At 44.2% G+C, this 21,475-nt stretch overlaps 1 protein-coding gene across 1 annotated transcript in view; it reads left to right on the top strand.

Annotated features, from left to right (window-relative positions):
- ELK3 (ETS transcription factor ELK3) overlaps nt 1-20,201 on the top strand; it is a 93,783-nt gene extending 73,582 nt beyond the window's left edge. Inside the window, exons 4-5 of the mRNA XM_031939817.1 lie at nt 13,756-13,878; nt 19,419-20,201. Of these exons, the coding sequence (XP_031795677.1) occupies nt 13,756-13,878; nt 19,419-19,517 (222 nt within the window). The 3' untranslated portion in view covers nt 19,518-20,201. The remainder of the gene's footprint in view (nt 1-13,755; nt 13,879-19,418) is intronic.
- Nucleotides 20,202-21,475: the final 1,274 nt, after the last annotated feature.

Here is a 21,475-nt window from a genome sequence, read left to right as displayed (position 1 = left end):
TCATGGGAACGCGGCCTTTCCGCCTCCACCGAGAATGTTCTGGCCGGGGCAGCTCTAGAAAGTGGGCCCGGGCTGTCATGGGAGACGCGGCCTTTCCGCCTCACCGAGAATGTTCTGGCGGGGCAGCTCTAGAAGTGGGCCCGGGCTGTCGCTGGGAACGGCCTTTCCGCCTCCACCGAGAATGTTCTGGCCGGGGCAGCTCTAGAAAGTGGGCCCGGCTGTCATGGGAACGCGGCCTTTCCGCCTCCACCGAGAATGTTCTGGCCGGGGCAGCTCTAGAAGTGGGCCCGGCTGTCATGGGAACGCGGCCTTTCCGCCTCCACCGAGAATGTTCTGGCCGGGGCAGCTCTAGAAAGTGGGCCCGGCTGTCATGGGAACGCGGCCTTTCCGCCTCCACCGAGAATGTTCTGGCGGGGCAGCTCTAGAAGTGGGCCCGGTTGTCTGGGAGCAGCGGCCTTTCCGCCTCCACCGAGAATGTTCTGGCGGGGCAGCTCTAGAAAGTGGGCCCGGCTGTCGAGGAGCGGCCTTTCCGCCTCCACCGAGAATGTTCTGGCGGGCAGCTCTAGAAGTGGGCCCGGCTGTCATGAGAGCAGCGGCCTTTCCGCCTCCACCGAGGAATGTTCTGGCGGGGCAGCTCTAGAAAGTGGGCCCGGCTGTCATGGGAAGCAGCGGCCTTTCCGCCTCCACCGAGAATGTTCTGGCGGGGCAGCTCTAGAAGTGGCCGGGTGTCATGGGACAGCGGACTTCTCCACGAGTGTTCTGGCGCATACTTGAATCAGACTAGTTCCATAATTAACAAGGTTCATTCACGGGTTACGATCTCTAAGTTCTTTCCGATGGAAAAGCACCATCATCTCCCCTCTCATGCTCTTGTGAGCTGGGGGTATAATTATCCTCATCCCCCTGCACAGGCAGAAGCAGCCCCGGGGCTCAGAAAGGTAGAGGGCTTTAAGGTCATTGACCCTGCCCGGGCCTCTTAAAATTTCTCCACTCCTGGCCTCTTTTCCCATGATACATTTTTACAGAGACCCGGGATACAGGTGTACAAATCAAACATTTACTGGTAATAAGTCATGAAGAAATTTGTTTTAAAACGACTGTTTTGTACATATATGATTTTATCATTGATTTGTGGGGGGACATGACTTATCCAAGGCCACATGATTACCGGGACAGAGTCAGGATTTGAATTCAAGACCTTAGTCAGTAAATCTCCCAGTCTATCTGGTATTGCCACTCGTGTCTAACTCTCTGTGACCCGTTCTGGGGTTTTCTTGGCAAAGATACTGAAGGGTTTTGCCATTTCTTTCTCTAGTTCGTTTTACAGATGAAGAAACTGAGGCAAACGGAATTAAAGTGACTTGCTCTGGGTCACACAGCTAGGAAGTGTCTGAGGCTGGATTTGAACTTGTCTTCCTGACTCCAGGTCTGGTGCTCCATGCACTATGTACCACCTGGCTGCAAGTCAGGCTATGTGCAAAGTAATTTCAAAAGGGAGGAGGTGGGGGTGAAAATCAATCCAAAAATGGGAATATTCATAATACCACAATCTGTTCATCCACTCCCCCCTCATCTGGGGTTTGTTTCAAACCCCCACACATAGTTTGTGTCAAAGCTTAAAAAAAAATCCAGCATCTTTTTCTCTAGAACTCTCTCTCTACTGGTCTGAAAACCCACCCTTCTCCTTTCATGAACGGCGAGACCCCCCATTAGGCCCGATGGATATCTGGAGAAGAAAAGTCTCACTCGCGCGTTTTCCGTTAATTAGAAAGTAGAGCAGGGATTAGGCTTGTCTGGTGGGCCGAGAAGCGAGCCAGCAGAGTTCTCCGGGGGCCAGATTTCCAAGCTAAGGGAGCAGGCTGGGGCTATTTCCAGGCCTACTTGTTGGCAAAAGTAGGTTATCCTGCAGACCTCTGGGCAAGTGCTGGATTGTAGCTTGATAAATGCAGTCCGGCCTTGTAGACTACCTTCTGTCATCCCAGCTCGACTACTAGGGGGTGCCACAATGCAAAGTGCTGGGCCTGCAACCAGGAAAACCCGAGTTCAAATCCAGGCCCAGACAATTCCCTGCTGCTGTCTGCCTCAAGTTCTGGGAACAATAACTGCACCCGTATCTCAGAGTTGTTGTGGATAAGATAATATTTTTCAAGTGTCCTCTTTATAAATGCTTAACTATTTCCTATTTCATTACCTACTTGAGGCAGGGAGTGTTTAGTGCTTGGTGTTGGAGCTGGCACAGTGCATGGCACATAGGAGCTGCCATTTATCAAATCTTTGGGGGGGGGAATTGTTCTGCCATTGAGTCCTCAGCATGAAGGATAACAATAGGCCATCTTTAGCATAATATCAAATGAATTTAAAAAAAAAAAAAATATATATATATATATTCACATCTTTATATAAGTATATATTATAAATAAGTATATAAATTTACACAGATAAGTATTTATCTATGTAAAAAGATATGTGTATATGTATATCTACACATCTTTATGTGTGTATATGTATATCTTTATGTTTGTATATGTATATATATATTTATGTGTGTGTGTGTATATATATATATATATATATACACCTTTATGTATATGTATATTTACACATTTGTGTGTGTATGTGTATATATTTACACAGCTTTATGTGTGTATTTGTATATTTACTTAATTTACATCTTAATACACATCTTTGTGTGTGTTTATGTATATATATGTACATGTAACACTTTGCACCTTTAAGGTGCTTTATAAATGTTAGCAATTACATCAGTGAGCACCTGACAAACAACAGATGTTTCCCCCTGTACTGCCTCGTGAGGCAGGTAGTGTAAAATTTTCTCTTCCCATTTTACAGATGGCAGAGCTGAGACTCAGAGCAGTAAGGAGCTTGCCCAAGGTCACCCATGGTCACAAGGCCGGCCCCTGGCTTTTGCCTCCCGAGTCTAGCCCCGTGTTCTGAGAGGCGGCGGGGGAGGAGGAGGAGCCAGGCCTGGTGAGCCGGATCGATTCCAACAGCTCTGGCAGTCGCCGGGTGACAGATGTCTCAGCCAGATGGCCTTTTCCTCCCAGGGAGAGCTTTTCGGGACAGCCGGAGGGGGCTAGGAATAAATAAGCTTAGCCACAGTCAAACACACATTGCTTCATAGCGGGACAGGGCCCGCAGAGCGCTGTGCTTTAGGAGTGAGGAGCCAGAAGGGCAGACCTGAATGGCGGTGACCTTACCGGCTTGGGGCTCATTGGCTTTAGCCTCCATGCCTTGCCTCTCATCTGCCTGGGGCTCTTGAGTTTTTCCTGGGATCCTAGACATCAGACCGTTGGACCGAGAAGCCCGAGGTGGACAGAGGCTGGCTCCCTGCCAGGTTTCCAGCTCATGGAAGGGAGCCAACCTTCCTCAGTTTATAGACAAGGAAACTGAGCTCAGACAGGTCAAGCCGATGACATCATGGGAGGTGGGATTGAGCTAGTCCATTTTCTGTGACCCAGTGAGGACTTTTTATGTGTGATATGATTTCCTCTCTCACGTCTGACTTGGAGTCAAGAAAACTTGGAGGCAGTGGATGAATGTGGACTCAGGGAGAGCCAAATTCAAATCTAATACTAGCTTGTGCCTCAGTTTCCTCATCTGTAGAGATGGCAATAGCCCCTACAACCTATGGTTGATATGAGCATAAAATAAGATGCTATTTGTAAAGCTCTTTGCAGATGTTAAGAGTATTATATCAGTCCTTGCCATCATTTTTCCAGATGGAGAAACTGAGGCTCAGAGGAGGGAGGGACATGCCCACAGCAGTTTAAAGAAACCTGTGAGCTTCATCCTCACCAGAGTCCCCCTAAACAAGAAGTGACACACAAAACTGTGGTAAGGATCAGGGATAGGCCGCAAAATGTTAGAATGATTTTCTGTGTAATTGAAATCAGGTATTTCCTCCCTAAGCAAAAAAAAAAAAAAAAAAAACTAAGAGCAGGTAAATGGTTCGGGGCTAGTCCTGATCTCTAGGTTTCAGCATAAAGAGGGTTTGGAAACCAGAGGCCAGTTTTATAGAAATGATGAGTCTTGGGATGGTCTGAAACTAGGCTGGGGCAGGTTGGATGACGGTCCTGGTGGGGTATTTGCACCTCACCGATTCTGAAGATCTGATTGCATTGGGCTAAGAATGTGATTAGATAACCCCATCCCTCTCCAACCCTGGAGCATCATAGGAGGTTTGACTTCTCACATGTGTGATCTGTGTGATATGATTCTCTCTCTATACTTAACCCCAATTGCCTTGCTAAAAAAATAATTATAATTGCATTCCTTATATATAATATTACATATTCATATTAGTGATATTAATATGAATACATAGTAATAATATAATATATTCCAGTATTCTAATAGCATTCATTTGTGCTTTAAAAGTTTAAAAAATTCTTCTATGTTGTCATTTGATCCCTACTTCAAAACCCTGTGAAGTAGATGACCATTCCCCACTTTTCAGAGAACACTGAGGACGAAATGGGATTAAGGGACTTGCTTGGAATCCCACAATCTCCAAGGGTCAGAGGCAGGAGCCTTCCTGACTCAACTCTGCAATCCCAACTGTTGCAACTAGGATTCACTTTGTGTATGTGAGGCTGGAGGAAGCTGGGGAGGGGGGGCAGTCTGGATTTATTTCAGCGGGGCCGAGCGTACACCGTAGGGAACCTCCCTCCACCGGTGAAACCCTACGACTCGTCTATCTCATCCATCACATGCAGAATCCAAAGTCGGTCACAAAGTAGGGAGATTCGCCGCTGCCAGAGCAGGGACGTTGTTAGCAACAAGCCAGCCTCAATGACTCAAGCTTGATGTAGTCCTAGGTGCTGACATCCTTCTTTCGTTTACCCAGTTGATGTGATGATTTGAGGCTGAAGTCATATGTTAAGCATGAGATAAAGCGGGGCGTGGATGTGAGGGAGGGGGCTGCCACATTACATCCCGGCCGGGTGGCTCCCCGGCTTTCTCGGGGCTGAAAATCAGCCAGCCAGCAGGGAAGCGGGAACGGGGCAGGGGAGCAGGGGCTGGGAAAAGAACACACCCAAACCTCCATGTGTTTGCCTGCCAGGGACTTCTCCCATGTCCACTACCCAGAGGGGTTTGGTTCACAGGACAAGAGACCAGCCAGGGGAGCTCTTAGGCTCCTTCCTAACCTCAAATCTAGGTTCCTGTGAACTAGCATCCAATGGGGACAGAACCAGGAAGTCGTTCCACCTATTTGGTTCAGATTTTTGTTTTGTCAAAAACCGTGATCTCATTACCGTAGGGAAATTCCACGAGGAAACTCCCCGTCCTCACCTAGTGGGGTGCCTGCCCTACACTTTGTGATCTTAGAGACTGAGAGGTTTGGTGATTTGCCCAGGATCAATATAGAATTAGATTTTTTTTTCTAATGTTCTTTTATTTTGGGTCTAGGACCAAAGGAACACTTATAAGGCAGGTTGGGTTTATTTTTTGCTCTTAAATTTTCCCTTCTTGAGGTCTCCTGCTTATGCCTGCTGTGATGGCTTTTTTAGAATCATGGGACTGCTCTAGGATTGAGCCATTGTGAGAGGCTTTCAGAGGAAGAGGGAGGACTGAATAAGGTCAAATGGTGATTTCCCAAGGAGGAGAGAGAATGGCTGCGTGCTGTAGCCCCAGCGAGTCCGAAGTCAATGCTCAGCAACAAAGCACATCATTAAAGGGATGGTCAGTGTGCATCTAAAGAAGGAAGCAGTGATCGCAAAGGTCCGGCATGGTTTCAATAAGTGCAGGCCATGCCAGATTTAAGCTCATCTTCTTTAACACGGTTTCTAGCATGGTAGATCAGAGCAGAGGGAAAGTGTAGCTACAATTAGACTGTAGTACAGCATTTGAATAAAGCGGATGAGAAGTGACATGAGCCAAACAATAGTAGAGTTGTTTGGATTTGGGACAGGTTGAATGGCTGGAATCCAAAGAGAAGTCAGTGATCATTAAATGTCAACTTAGAAGGAGATCTCTTGTGCACAGATTCTTAACTTGGAGTCTATGAACTTAAAAAAAAAAAAAAAAAAAGATATTTCAATAACTGTGTAAGTAGAGCTGATTTCCCCAGTAATTCCATGAATTCTTGTTTACACATTTAAAACCATCATTCTGTGAAGCTTCCCCACCATGCTAATGGACTCCATGATCCAGAAAAGGTTAAGAAAATCCCTGCCCGAGAGTAGTGCTCCAGGGAGCTATTCTTGGCTTTTACATGGCTTAACATTTTATCAATGTTTTGGATAAAGATTTGGAAGTCACGCTTATCAAATTTGCAGATGACATAAAGCAAGAAAAAGCTAATCTGTAGGAGCCAAGTGACTGGAGAGCCAGGATCCAAAGAGACTTTAGACCGGCTAGAACATGGGGAGGAAACTAGTAAGATGAAATTTTAATAGGGATTAATGCCAAGTTTCATGCTTGGGTTCATCATCATCACAGCTAGAAACAGGAGAGACAGAGTTCAAGAGTGGTTCTTCTGAAAAAGATCTGGGGATTTTCACGGACTGCAAGTTCAAATGTGAGTCAGCAGTATGATACAGCAATCAAAAAAAAAAAAAAAAAAAAAAAAAAAGCTGTGTTGTAAGTCTCCATTTAAGATAAACATAGAATGTAAAATGGGAGGGGATAGGGATAGAAAATACTTATATAGTGCCTCAGACTTGCCAGGCACTGTGCTAAATGCTTTACAAATCTTATCTCATTTGATCAGGAATTCTTGAATTCTTAGAACTTGAAAAAATTCCAAAAATGATGTTAACATACTTAGCTTCCTTTGTATTTTATTCCATACATTTAAAAATAAAATTTGAGAAAGGGATCCATGAGCTTCATCAGATTGGCAGCTCACAGAGTCAAGAAAGGTTGAGTGAAACTGGGCCAGAACAAGGCTGGTGCTGGTCCTCCTGCTCTCTGTCTGTTATCAGATGCCACCTGGAGTATTATGTTCTGTCCTGGGCCTGACAATTCAGGAAAGGCATTGACACACTAGAGAGCAGTCAGAGGAGAGGAAAACAAGGTAACGGAGAGCTTTGAGCTCATGCCATCTGAGAAATGGTTGAAGGAAGTGAAGTGAAGGCTCAAGGGATGGGCAATCACTTTCTTTAAGGACAGTCAAGGAGAAGAAATATTCTGTTGCAGCAGGAGCAATGGTAGAAGCTGTAGCGGCCCGGGGCTAGGTTTGCTGCCAGGAAATGCTTCTTAAAATTTAGAGCCATCCAAAAGTGCCATGAGAAATGGCGAGTTCACCATCTGTGGTGGAGTTTGAAAAAAGCCTGGATAACTGGATAATCAAGTAGATTATAGAGGGGATTCTGGCTTGCAGTGGACAAAATAGCCTCTGAAGTTCATAGGTTCATGAGATTATAGACTAAGAGCTGGAAGGGACCTTCAAGGCCATTGAATCCAACACCCCCATTTTATGGCTAAAGAAATGGAGACATAATTTCAATAGACTTTTGATGGATAGAGCCATCTGCAAGTGAGGACTATGGGGACTCAATATGGATCACAGCATAATATTTTCACCTTTTTTGTTGTTTACTTGCTTTTTTTCCATCTCATTTTTTCCCCTTTTTGACATGATTTTTCTTGTGCAACAAGAAAGAAATTGAGTCTGAATCATAAGATCAGAGGCTTAGAGCAGGAACTTCACTTTGAGAGCTGAGAGAATCCTTCTATCTCAACCCCCAGAGGCCCAGAGAAGTTCAGTGACTTCTTGTAAAGGGGTCATGGTACCATGATCTTAAAGCTGGAAAGAACGCAGTGGTTATCCAATTCAACTCCCTCACTTTCAAGAGAGGGAAACTGAAATTTTGGGAGGTATTTGTTCAAGGTAGAAAGCATCAGAGATGAGATTCAAACCCTCTGTTTCCAGTGTCAGTGTTCCTTAGGATTCTACCACCTTCCCACACCCCAAGTTTTCTCCTCTAAGATGACATGATCTTCATGGGGAAGAGAGAAGTGTTAATATCACTGTATTTATTTGCATATATTACAAATAACATTTTAAACCTAGAAAGCATGGAAAACATTCCCTTCAAGTTATTGGATCTTCAGGCTACAATCTGGTATCTTCCCTTGTCATTGAAATGTGCAAAAATCTCAGATCCCTCCAAGGGTGCAGATTTTGGAATACTGATTGCATGGCATATGCCCCTTGAGTCCCCCTCACATGTCTGAGCTTCAGCAGACCGGCCTGTTAGGCCAGTCATTCTCTCTTGCCCCCAAAGCTTGCTCAGAACATACTGCTTCCTAATCTCTGCTTCCTTCAAGGCTTGGTTCAGGGACCATCTCCTTCTGAGAAGGTCTGTCTGGGGTCCTTGGAGGACAAAAAATTATCTTTCCTTTTGCTTGGAACAAAGTCGACTCTTAATGATTGTTTTCTAACTTACTTCACTTGTTAATCTCTCAATCAAACACCTCCCCTAGGTTCTTTGTATTTATTTAGTATATTCTTGCATTTGTTTGATCTGTGTACAAGATGTATTTCCTTCCAGAAGAATGTAAGCTCTTGAGGGCAGGAATGATTTCATTCATATCTTTAGCACTTCTTATAGTGCCCAGAACACAGCATTAGTGTTTACATAAATATAAAAATAATACAATATAAAAATAACTAGCCTATAAATGCTGGCTGAGTCACCTTTGCAGTTGGAGAACTTGGGTTGCAATCCTACTTCATACTCCGTGTGAGACTGGGGAGAATGGAAAGCTTCTGTCCCTTTTAACTTCAAGGCTTTGATGCTATGAAGAATTGATTACAGGACATATTTCTGGAGTTGGAACACAATTAACTTTGACTAGGTCCCATGATCAAAAAATGGCCTCAGATGCTGAGCTGAATACCTCATTTGTCACATACAAGCAGAGAGTTCTGGGCTCAGAATGGAGACTTGAGATTTAATACTGACTCTTGACATTTACTAGCTGTATGACTCCAGACAGATCATGAACCTTCACATGATGCCCTGGGTAAGCGTGGGGGGGGGGGGAGTCCTTATTGTAAAAATCACAAGCCCTTCCTGCTTCATAGGAATGTAATAGTAATGATAATTAGCATTTATATAGTGCTTTAATACCCTCTCATTTTCATTTAAATTCATATAATACAAACACTCTCTCATTTCCTTTTCACAACAATGGGTGAGTGCAGGTAGATGCCATTATCCCAGTTTTATAGATGGGGAAACTGAGGCTGACAGAGCTTAAGTGACTTTGTCATGACTAACAGCTACTAAGTGTGTGAAGGATCATTCCAACTTAGGACTTCTTGACTTCAGGCCCAGGGCTTTATCGGAGATGCCCTTTAAGGAGGGATAGAATGTTCCCGGAGGTTAGCACAGTGATTGGCACTTAATACTTGGTGATTGATTACTTATCTATACATTATTCCAAGGATTATTATTTTTTTTGGCCTAGACCTTTGACTTCATTGGTATAGGGAAATCTCCATCGAAGACCCTTCTCCCCATGCAAGATAGTTCCCATTCTTGAGTTTATAGCCTCAGAGTTGTCTAGGAGGCACTGAGAGGACTTGCCCAGGCTCCCTCAGACAGAATGAGACTTGACCCAGGAGTTTCTGACTCAGGCCAACCTTCTCTCCACAGGCCATTTTCATTCAGTTGGACGCTTTGATTGGATCTTGGATTTTTTTGCTTAGACAGTGTGTTTGTTTTCTGAAGTCTCGCCACTGAGGTCCAGCCACCAGATGGTGACCTTTATGGCCACAGCAATTCCAGAACCGCCCTGTTTAGGCTTAGAAAGGGCAGTTTCCATCTGTAGTTCTGGAGGGAGTACCCTGTGTGGAGAATTCTGCTTAGATTCCCAATTGGGTTGGAGCTTTTCATGGATATGGACCCCAGGGACCCTGGAATACTTCTGCCATGAAAAATTGATGAGAGGCCTTCTTGTGGTTGGACATGTCAAATGTAAGAGCCTGGCGGCTTCGTCAGAACACTTGTCAGGCGCCAAAGGCATCGATTGCCCAGAACGAGCTGCGTTTCTTCCCCACGTCATCAACTGCTGATCTGGAGAACTGTTGAGAAGAATGGTCCATTCTCCCACGCTGATGGTAGAGAGCATCTAGGTCAACCCTTTCATTTTTCACTTGAGGAAACTGAGGTCCAAAGTGGTTAAACTGAAGTGATATGAATCCAGAGCCTCTCCTTCCTTTGGACTAGGTTACCTCCTTATGTGAAAGTACTCTTTTTAAATTTTAATTTAAATTGAATAATTAATTTAAATTTAAATTTTTAAAAATACCTTTCCTCTTTCCCTCCTTTCTGAACCTTGTAACAAAGAATTTTTTTAAAAAGCAGTTCAGTAGAACTAACCAATAATTGATAAGACAATTTGAGAGAATACAAGTCATATAGCCAGAAAGTGCTGAAGGCAGGATGTGACATAAAACCGAGCACACAGTAAGTACTTAATTAATCCTGGACTTGGGGTCATGACCTTTAGATGCAGCATTAGGAGGCTTACTAGCTATGTGATGCAAGGCAAGTCAACTTGTTTCCTTTGTTTCCTCATCTCTAAAATGGGAAAGAAAATAGCACCTAATTTGAGGAAATAATACTGTAAAGTTCTTGGCAAACCTTAAAGCTCTATATCAATTCAAGCCATTATTATCATTTTATTACATTGTTGTTAGAATTATATAATTACAAACATAACTATGTTGTTATAAAAATGCTTATTGACTGAAACAAGGTCTTGCTCCTTCTTAGCCCCGATCTCCACCCAGATGCCGAGCAGTATATAAAATGAATAAGGCATTCAGTTTTCTATCCCCAGCATGTTGGGCAGTGTCTGGCACTACTTCATAGCTTGGCGGCTGATTAATTGTAGCACGTTCCAAATGCAGAATCTCTGACCTCTGCAAAGAAGGGAGGGGGAGGGAGGGGTGTGTGTTTTCCCATCTCTTGGAGAAGGGAGGACATAGGAAAGTGGAGCTTGGTCATTATTATGACCAAGTGATTAAAGCTAACCTCATGTTTTCCTCAAAATAAAACAAAAACAAAGAAAAAAAAAAAAAGGAATCTATACAAGCAGCAGGTCTGACACATATAGTCTGTGGACAGTTTTGTAGCCAGTTTGTTTTTTTTTTTCAATCTTTGTTTTTAAAGACAATTGGGGCCAAGTGACTGGGCAAGGGAGGCTGGGATCCGGAGTGAGGTCCTCCCGAGTCCAGGGCCAGTGCTCCATCCACCTGGCAGCCTCTTCTGCCCAACTCTTGCCAGGGAACGTGTGTAGTGGGGTTGACTTGTGTGTCTGCCGACTCGAAACAAAATAGCCCAGTGCCTGGCATGTGTGCTTAATGAACGCTCGCTGAATGACTAAAATCTATTGAGGAATCGTAAATTAGTGATGGCAGCTATTCATGCGGTTTGCAACAATAAGAACAGCTTACGTTTGTGTAGCACTTTAGGGATTAGAAAGTATTTACATGTTTTCTGATCCTCAACAGCCTGGTAAGAAAGGTGTGATTATTCTTTCTGTTTTGCAGATGAGGAAACTGAGGCTGAGGAAGATTAGAGTTCTGTGTTAAATGAATCACCTGTAGCTCTCCAGGGCAGGGTTCCACCTCCGTACTCCCGATTCCAGGTCTGAGTTGATCCAAGTGGGAGCAGGAGCCTCAGCTCCTGGCAGCAAATTAGGGCTCCAGATCTCAGGATGTTTGTCCTGATCTCCCTGCCCTCGGCCTAAGAAGCATCCAGCATGATGCAGTCTGCAACACTCTTGGCCCCCGCTGCTGTCCCTTGCAGACAAAGGCCTTCATTGACATCACAAGCCTCCCTAGGGGAGGCTGCCATGTCACGAGCAGCTCCTAAGCTGCTAAGGCTGAGAGCTTTCCCTGCAGAGAATAGGAATGATGCCGAAAGCACGGGGTCAGTGTTCCTTACAGACTGAGAATTTCTCAGTTGCTCATTGCTCAGTCTCCTGGGAAATCCAGATTTTTGGCCTTAAAAAGAATCTGGCTTAAGATAGATTACTTAAAAAAAGACCAAAACTGAACATGGCCAGAAAAGGTTCACTTGTGTCTTCTCTTCCATCCTCCTTCCTGGCTGGGACAAAATTTGGAACCAGTCTAAGCTTGCGGGGGAGGAGAGGGGAACTCGTCTCCAGCATCTGCAGGATCCTTTCTTTGCAGAAAGAAGCAGACCCTAGGTGTGGAGCACTGAATGGATTGTCAAATGGAAGGCTGTTTAGTTGTGCTGTATTGATTCCCCCCTTCCCTTTTTACTGGGACTAAGATTGCTTTCTACATACTGGGGAAGGAATTATATTTGAAAATGGGGGTGATGTAGAAAGGAAAGAAAGCATTTGAAGGCTCATGGATAGGGCAGGGATGACAATAATGGGGGTAAAGATTTAAATTCCATTTGGTTTATGGTTTTGATCCCTTTGTCAACCACCTTGGTAAGAGACAGTCTGGGAACAAGGAGAGGAATCCCCAAAATGGTAGACTGGCCTGGCAAGACATCCTTTTAGAGCAGGGATTTTCAGCCTTTATGGGTCATGGATCTCTGTGACAGTCTCATAGTCTGTGGACCTTTGCTCAGAAACATGGTTTTAAATGAAATGAAATGTTAAATCCCACCTGAAGTTAAAATCAGGATGTAATTCCCCACCCACCCACCCCATTCAGGTACATAGATCTCCTGAAAGCTAAATGCACCTAAAGTTAAGAACCTCTTTTCTAGAATGGGGATGGGAAGAGGGGAGGTAGATGGAAGCTATAGAAACAGCTTGGCGTTGGGAATCGGTTTCCATATCTGTAAATCTTCCCTAAAAGTAGCTTTCAATCCTTAAACTTGAGTTCAGGCCTCTGCCCCACTGCTTAATATTCTTTGTGTTCTTGGGTTAGTCACTGTAACTTCTCTGAAGCTCAGGAAATTCATGTTATATATGAACTGCAGAAGGAAATGACAAACCATTCCAGTATCTTTGCTGAGAAAACCCCCAAAGAGCTCACAAGGAGTCAGACATGGCCAAACAACAAAGCAATAGAAACCTTTTTTTAAAGCAATACACTTGTTTCAACAGGCAGTGTACCTCCTTTGAAAAAGTCAAGGTTTTGAGCCACAGACCTTTTGCTATTTATCCCCAGTTCTTTGAGATGATTGTCTTTATATGTTGTTTTTATCCTGTATTTAAATGTCTGGTCCATGCTTTATTCCTCCAATTTCCCAGAAGGAACTCTTGAAGGGCAGAGAGACAGACATATGCCAGTTTTGGCTCTCTAGCTTCAGCTCTTCACCGAGTCTAGTCTCACTGCAAACAGCAGGTATTTAATAAATGCTTCTCGAATTAGATTCATTTGGGGGATGATAAAATTGCTCATGTTTCTCAAGAAAGTTAACTGCTTGTTTTCCCTAAAAGAATAGAAGCTTCAAGAGGTCAGGAACTGCTCATTTACGAATAGCATCATGCAGGCACTTGGCAAATGCAACTCAACTCAATTCAGTGAGGATTTACTAAAGTCTTCTGTGTGAATGAATGAATGAGCATTTAAATGCCTTCTATGAATGAATGAAGAATAAATGTATTCTTGGTGAATGAATTAACAAATGAAAAAAACACGCAGTCCCTCTTCTGTGTAAGGCACTCTGCTAGGACATCACGGGATTCTTTTACCGACATACTGAACATGAATCCATTGTGCTTGGAAGAAGCAGCGTGGCCACTTCTGCAGAAATGGAGGTGACTGTAATGTGCTTTGTTTTGTAGAGTCCAAATGGATTGCTGCTGACGCCCAGCCCGCTGCTGTCTAGCATTCACTTCTGGAGCAGCCTGAGCCCCGTGGCCCCCCTGAGTTCTGCCCAGCTGCAAGGACCCAACACTTTGTTCCAGGTGAGCTTCAGACATGAATGTGCTTGCCCCTGCTCCGGAGGCAGGTCCCTGGGGGTAGTTCAGGAACAGGGAGTTTTTCCTTTACCTCAGGGCTTGTTGATAGATAGGGAGGATTAGATCATCACACAGGGAGGGACTGACTCTTCATATATATAAGGTCTGGGAACTTAGGAAAAAATGTTAAGGCCTATACTTTGATATAAATGTGATGAATCTAAGTTCCTTTGTGATCCTATGTTTTTCACTTGATGACTCTGGGAAGGGCGCCCACACTTGAGTAGTCTACCAAAAGATCTATGCACGCCAAGAACTGCTGACTGGGGGTTGGGGAGCGGGGGGAAGAGTATTTAACAAAATCCCTAAACTTATACTAATGGTGTCCTTATAACTTGTAACTGCACTGAGAAAAATGCACATTTAATGTGCACACAAAGGGAGAGGAGAGGAAAGAGGAGGGATGGATAGTTAGCTGTATTTTAGTATAATTGATTTGCCCCGTAACTGATCAGTTAGCAAGTCTAGCATGTGTCGGACTAATGGGAGAGAGCTTGCAAGGATAAAATGGAGATGTACATTAAAAATGTTATTCTGAGGAGGGGGTCCATGGGCAGACAAGGCTCACAGAGTCCCATATGCGATGTTATGATCATTTACTCCAATCCCCTCATTCTTTATTTGAAGAAACCATGAACTGGAGTATTCTGGAGAGGTTACTTTATGTGACAAGTCACACAGTGGCGTTAGATCTGGGGGCTCACCCCACATCCCCGTGGTGTTTTCTCATTCAGGGAGCTGGCATTGAACCCCTAATAAGACGTCTGGCACTGGGGATACAGAAAATGGCAAAAGACAGTCCCTGCTCTCACGTAGCTCACACTCTAACGGGGGACAATGTGGATGTACAAGCAGCATACAAATGGGAGATACTGGAGCTTCAAGGGTCCTGGCTTTTTAGGGCGGGATTTTAGCCGTGCCTTAGAGGAAGCCCAAAGTAACAGAGTACCTTGTTTGAGAACCAGGAAACAGGCCGGTTTTGTTGATAGGATGTTTGGAAGGAAGGAAGGTCTAAGACTGGAAAGGTAGAGGGGGGCCTGGTTAAGCAGACCCCTGAATGCCAGAGCATTACCTATTTGATCCTCAAGATGCCAGGGAACCACTGTGTTCATCTGACTGACCTGCGCTTTAGCAGATCCCTTTAGTGGCTGAGAGGGGGACAGATTGGAGAGAAATTGGAGGGCAAAGAAAATGAGCCGCACTTTGGACATCTTTCTCTATAGCGAGTCAGGAGTGACACTGGAACCCAGGTCCGGCCTTCCAGCATATCAGAGGGGAGCTGGGCACTCGGCTCTCAAACATTCTCGCGCACCAGCTCTGGACGCCTCTTGTGTGGTGGTTCCCTTAACAGACCGGCCGGCACGCTCACATACCATACACAGCAGGGGATTTAGGTTTTCTGTGGGTTATTTCTGGATCCTGCTTGGGTTGCGGGAGACCCTGTTCCTCTTCAGGCGGCCCCAAGACCAGGTCTGGAGGAAAGTTTCCTGGTACTTAGGACACGTTAAGGCAACACAAGGAAGGTTAAGGGATTTTGCTTTCAAGTCTCAGGCTGCTTGGAGTTAGTCATCTTACCGTGGCCGATGGGATCTGGGCATCTTTGCCAGGCCGTAGCAGGGGGACGGCTGGTGGGGTGGGGACGTGTCTGTTCTCGGCAGTACGGCCAGCTTCAGGAGGAGCCATTGAGACAGGCCGAAATCGAAGCTGACATTTTTAAAAGCCCATTCTTGCTGAGGAGGCACCCACTTGCATGGTAAAGGGGATTTCTGACCTGGGGGTTCTGCGGGTCAATGACAGGTCAGGTCTAGCCCCTGTTCAGGTAAAGACACACGGGGAGGGTCATGCCAGAGGATTCCTGTTTTGTGAGAGCACTTTCACATCAGCAAAAACTGGAACTCCCCAGGGGGAGTGTTGGGGTGTCGTCGAGGACAGAGGGGTCCCCCCACTGCTCAGTAGCTGCAGTCCCAGGTGCGAGGCCTCTTGATTTATTTAACTTTTAACTTTGCCTATACCTGTAATCTCAGTTGTGGGGTAACTCCCTCCACTGAGGCAGACCTGCATCTTGTCTGTGGTAAGCCACTGCCTCAGTCACAAAGCAGAGCCCCGGTTCCCCCTTCCAGGATGTGTCACAAGGAGGGCGAGGTTCTGACTTTGCCTCTGATGCATATCTTGGACAAACCATGGTGGGTAAAAGGAAGGGATTGGCCCAGCTTCTGGGATTCATGATGACTGAATTGGACACTATGTATGTGTGTGGTGGCTGGCGGGGAGGAGTGATGGTGGAAGAGAGCCTGTCAAGCTGCCCTCCGCTGTATGGGAATCCCCGATCCAAACCAGATCCTCGGGCCTGTGTCTTTACTGAATGTTAGAATGGCCTCAGTTATAGCCACCATGAAATGCGGAGCCTTCTCATCTCAGAGCATGCTCTGTTTGAACTTCCAGTATCTGGCCCATAGTAGGTTTTTAATAGATTATTGATTTTTCATTTATTTTTAAACTTGCCACTTTAACAGGCCCTAGGTTATTAAGTGCAGCATAAAAGATTGGGTTAAATTAAGTATATTTGGGGGCAAGGCTAGTCAGGAAAATGGTGGGTAGACAATGCCAGATCCTCTCCCCTTTTGTAAAAGGGCTTGAAAAAGGGAGCATTCTGAAAAGACAGAAAGGGAAGACAGTTTTGAGTGTTTGGGAATAGGGCAGGCAATTTTTAAAATTTGTCAAATCTGAAAATAATTTGCTTCAGAAATTACTTCTCCAAAGATTGTTTCTGCCACAAATGTCCTAGAATCAGAGAACCAAGCACACAAACTTGGCCTGTAATGAAATTTTCAACAATCCTGGTAACTTTCCTGTAGCGATAATTAGAAGAGAAAACGGGATCTGAATCTTTAAGGTTAGAGCTGACAGATCTCAGCTGCCTTAGCCAGAGCACAAAAAAAGCTGTTGTCTGAGTTTTGGGGGAAAAGAGAAATCTGAGATGACACTTACAGCAAATTAGTGGGGAACATCAGAGAAGACGAGGGCAGATGAAAAGAACAAATCATCCTTCCCCGAGAGTACTTTGTAATTAAGACAATCTTAGGGACAGACGGGCTATAGTCAATGAAAGACTGAAAGTCGGTACTTGGCACGTGTACGCATGTGCACACATATACTCCCTAAAGATAAAGTTTTAAATTTTAAAAACAAATAGAATTGTGAGGTAAATCCCAAAACACCAGCAGAGAAAAAGCTGAGAAACTCTTCTTTACTGTTTACCCCCCTGAAAAAGACCCATAATTATGGGTCTAGATAAGATGCAAGAGGAGAAACATGCTGGGATTGCCTGCCTGTCCCCATAGGTGTGGGGCCGAAGGACACACACTGGCCGTGTGATCTTGGGTGACTCACTTATCAGGGCCTGACCCGCAGCCGGTAGAACATTGCTCACGTCTCAATTTGAAACGAAAGCAGCGTGCAGCCGGCAGGACTCGGGCACTGCCCGAGATGCCAGATTGTGGGGTGCCGGGGGCTTCTTCACCTGTGCCAGCGCTAGGGATGCTCCCACTGGGTCCAGCTCCGGTGCTCACCCTTAGGAGGGGTTCGTGTCTCCAAATAGCTGCCAAAGTAATTTCCTTTAAACAGAGAGCTCTGACCAGGGATTCCTCTGCCTCTAAGCCTTCCCCCAAACTGCCCTTCTAGCCTCAGTGGACACTGCTCCTTCTCCCTCCCTTCTGCCATCTGTCCAGGCACCTGCACTGCTGCTCCTGCTGAGGAAGCGGCTCAACCCATCTTCTGCATCAAGCCTTTCCTGTTCTCTCCCCTCCCAAACTACCTCCTAATTATTTGCATTTATTCCCCTTCTCTGTTAACTATACTTGTCTCCCTCGATCACAGTCCCTCTGAGCCTGACAGAGTATGTGCTTAGCCAATGCTTGCTGACTATGACAGAACATCTTGTTTCCTTTTGATGGAGTATAAACTCTTTGGAGACAGGAGGCAAAGTTCCATTTTGTTTTGCTTAGAGGCGATTCTGGATGATGATCCAGAGGTTCTGGACCTTTTACCCCTTGGGCAGCCTGTATTAGAACCTCACGATCCTCTCTCATTGTAAGGTTTTTAGTAATTGATGAAAGTGCTAAATTTCTATCAAAGGTTGATGAAAATAAAGGTCACTTCCCAGCCCATCCTGTCCCCTATTCCAGTGCGTGGCCCTCCATGGACTCTAGGCCAAGAATGCCTGGTCCAAAGAACCTGTCAGTCAGCCAAGTATTTATTAGTCGCCTTTTAGGTACCCGGCAGCATCACCCAGAACCTCCCATAAGCCACATCCAACCATGTGCATCTCCCGCTAGTCTTTAAAGGAGGAGGGAACAAGTATGTATCAAGTGCCTACTATGCGCCTGGCACTGTGCTTCACCAACTTTGCTTTGCTTCTTACATCAGCTCTGGGAGTTAGATGATATCATCATCTCCATTTTCAGTCAAGAATTCTGGGGCAGGCAGAAGTTAATCAGCCCTAACAAACAACCTGTAAGGGTCTGAGATTGGTTGACTTCGGGTCCTGACTTCAGGTCTAGTACCACCTACTATCTGCCCCCTGAAAGGCCAAAAAGGCCATTAATTGTTCTAAGTCATTTGGGAGTGGTGATGGCTATATATATCTGATGGATATAGGCCATCAGATCTAAAACTGGCAACCCTTCTGACTTTGTTCTCAAGCAGAGCTGTCCCATGGAGGCTACATTCCAGATTAACTAAATCAACTTTCTGCTCCCTGTTTTAAAGTGTGTACTTCCAATACTTTTAAAAGACTCTTGATTTTATCAGTATGGGAATAATCTAATAAAGTCAAATTCCTCCAGCCCCAACAGTCTGCAGCCCCAGAGGTGGCTTAGTAATCAATCTTGACCAAGCTGACCCCTCAGACCACAGTCTATCTCTGGACTCATAATCACAGCCCTTTCAGAGCCCGTATTCGTCGATTGATATAATTGTCAAGAACCGTTACCTATCTTTCACAAGGAGAGAAGTTCTCGAAATCTTTTTTGTTGTTGTTGTTGAGGTAATTTAATCGGGGTTGAGTGACTTGCCCTGGATCCCACAGTTAGGAAGCGTTAAGTGTCTGAAGCCAGATTAGAACTCGGGTCCTTCCAACTTCAGGGCCATGCCGCTGTGCCACCTCGCTGCCCCACTTCTCGAAATCTCAAAGGACAAGAAGACTTCTCCATTGTAGCTAACAGTTGCCTGGAAGGCTCTCTGTAGCACCCTTTGGAGAGCCACCGGCAGGTTCCATGGAATATTCCTAGGGTATTAATGACTCATTATTATTGACTCGTTCACTTAGAGTGTCAGTGGGGATCAGCCTCTGCATGTGAAGTTTCCTCTTGATATTTAAAAGCCAATCAATATGGCTGCAAGGGCCGTGTGCCTTCCTACTCACATCATGGGGCTGCCATTCTGCCTGGTTTGTGATGGTGACATTTTGCTTTTTCTCCCCTGTCTAGTTTCCAACTCTGCTCAACGGCCACATACCAGTGCCAATCCCCAGCCTGGATAGAGCCTCTTCCCCAGGACTGCTTTCTTCAAATGCTCAGAAATCCTGATGATCTCTCTGCATAAAAGGACTCATTAATTGATATAAGAAGAAATCCACCCCAACGGGCCAATTTTCCTGTGTCGTGACAAGGACATTGTGAAACCCTGTTACTTTGGTTTGCACTTTCCATTACTTGGATAGTCTAGTTTGTTGAGTTAGCATTTTTCGACAGTTTATATATATATGTATCAGTGTGTGTGTATATATATATAAACCTGTTTTGCATTAAATGATTTTTTTTCATGTTTTTATATTCTCTTAGCTCTCAAGTGTTGAACACTGTTGACAGTGAAGAACTTTTCTTAATGGATTTCATTGTATCTAATAAGGATGTGAAGCTTCCCCCCATCCCCTTAATTCTGCACTGTGCTTATATACACTATAACCGGCTGTGCCTTCCTTTGCATAATGTTTAATGTTATGTAAATGATTTATATATTTTCTAGTATAAGATAAAATGGTTGAAAGAAAAAATTTAGTATCCAACGGCGCTATGGTAGTGTTGCATTATTTTTCACAAGTAGGCAATATGAAAGCACATTCATATAACTTTTTACTTCGTGCTTTCAAATTGTATACAAAATTGCCTTATAATTTTTTGAACTGAAAGACAATAGTAAATCTGTCTAAGGTAATGAGTTTTTTATTAAAAAAAAAAAAAAAAAAAAAAGAATAAACCAAGCCATATTTAGACAATGAATATTCATAGACTGAACTGTTCTGAGGGCGTATTAAAAGCATAATTTCAAAAGACAAGCCTTCTCGCTGCAGACAGGACCTTTCAGATTCCAGGGATTGAAAATCCAAAAGATACAGAAGAGATCTCTCCATGCCCTTGGAAACCGTCTTAGATTTTTCCCAATTGTTACATGTTCTCTTAGCAAATGAGGACAACCAAGGACTTCCATTTTCCGTAAAGAGTGACTCATCTGAATAGATTTACTCTGTCAATATGTGTTCAGGGTTTCCCAAAACCCTTAGGATCATAGGTAGAATATTTATAACCTAGTGTTTTGAAAGGGGCTCACTTTAAAGAGGGTTCTCAGTTTTGAAAATTTGGGCAGAATGCTCTACTTGCTGCATCTTAAATTTATGGTCAAGGTGAAGGAAATCTGAGTTCAAATTAATCATTTTCTGGAAGCACTACTGTTGTGGAGCTGAATTTAACTGTTTCTAATAATTTGGAACAAACCATATAGTCAATATAATTTGCAATTTAGAGCAGTGATTATGAAAATGGGTCTTGGGGGACAAAGTGTAAATGAAAGGCAACCTTCCTTCTAACCATATTTTCTGTTCTTTGAGGAGATTATAGGAATCCTAATACAGGATAGGAGTAAAGACCCTGGGAACAGTGACTGGATTAATTATAATCCATAATTACTTTACCGGTCATGAAAACTTATCTTGAATGAAAACCCTACAGCTAATTGGTCTGTACCATCCATTAAATACTCTGGAAAAAACATAAATATTAACCTATAAAGTTCTTACAACTCATACTTAAATATTTTTGAAGTCAAATATTCAGATATTACTTTACAAATGTTAAGGGACTCCAATTTTTAGATCATATGGAATGAAAAGACCAAGGTAAACTTGATTCTATGCCTACCATCTGTGAAACTGAGGAGGGAAATTAACTATACAAAAATACAAATATATCAAATATGACTCAAAGTAGTCAGAATAGCGTTGGGAGCAAATGGCATCAGTCTTCTTACTATCCCATCACCTAAAGCTAGTATCATTATTATTATTACTACAGCCATCTCATTTTTTCAAAAGTACCTGACCAGAAAGAAACTGGATATGGGCAGACTCTTGGCATTCCATCTACTTCTTACTTTAAAAAAATGGAGTGACAAAGGCCCAAGGAGATTAGGGGACTTATCCAAAGCCCCACAGATGTTACTGATTCCCAAATGATTATTTCTTCCACTGCGCCATCATGTTGCATGGCTG

This window comes from Sarcophilus harrisii, chromosome 5 (genome assembly GCF_902635505.1).
Source record: "Sarcophilus harrisii chromosome 5, mSarHar1.11, whole genome shotgun sequence".
Lineage (NCBI taxonomy): Eukaryota > Metazoa > Chordata > Mammalia > Dasyuromorphia > Dasyuridae > Sarcophilus > Sarcophilus harrisii.
This window is presented reverse-complemented; position numbering and strand designations above follow the sequence as displayed.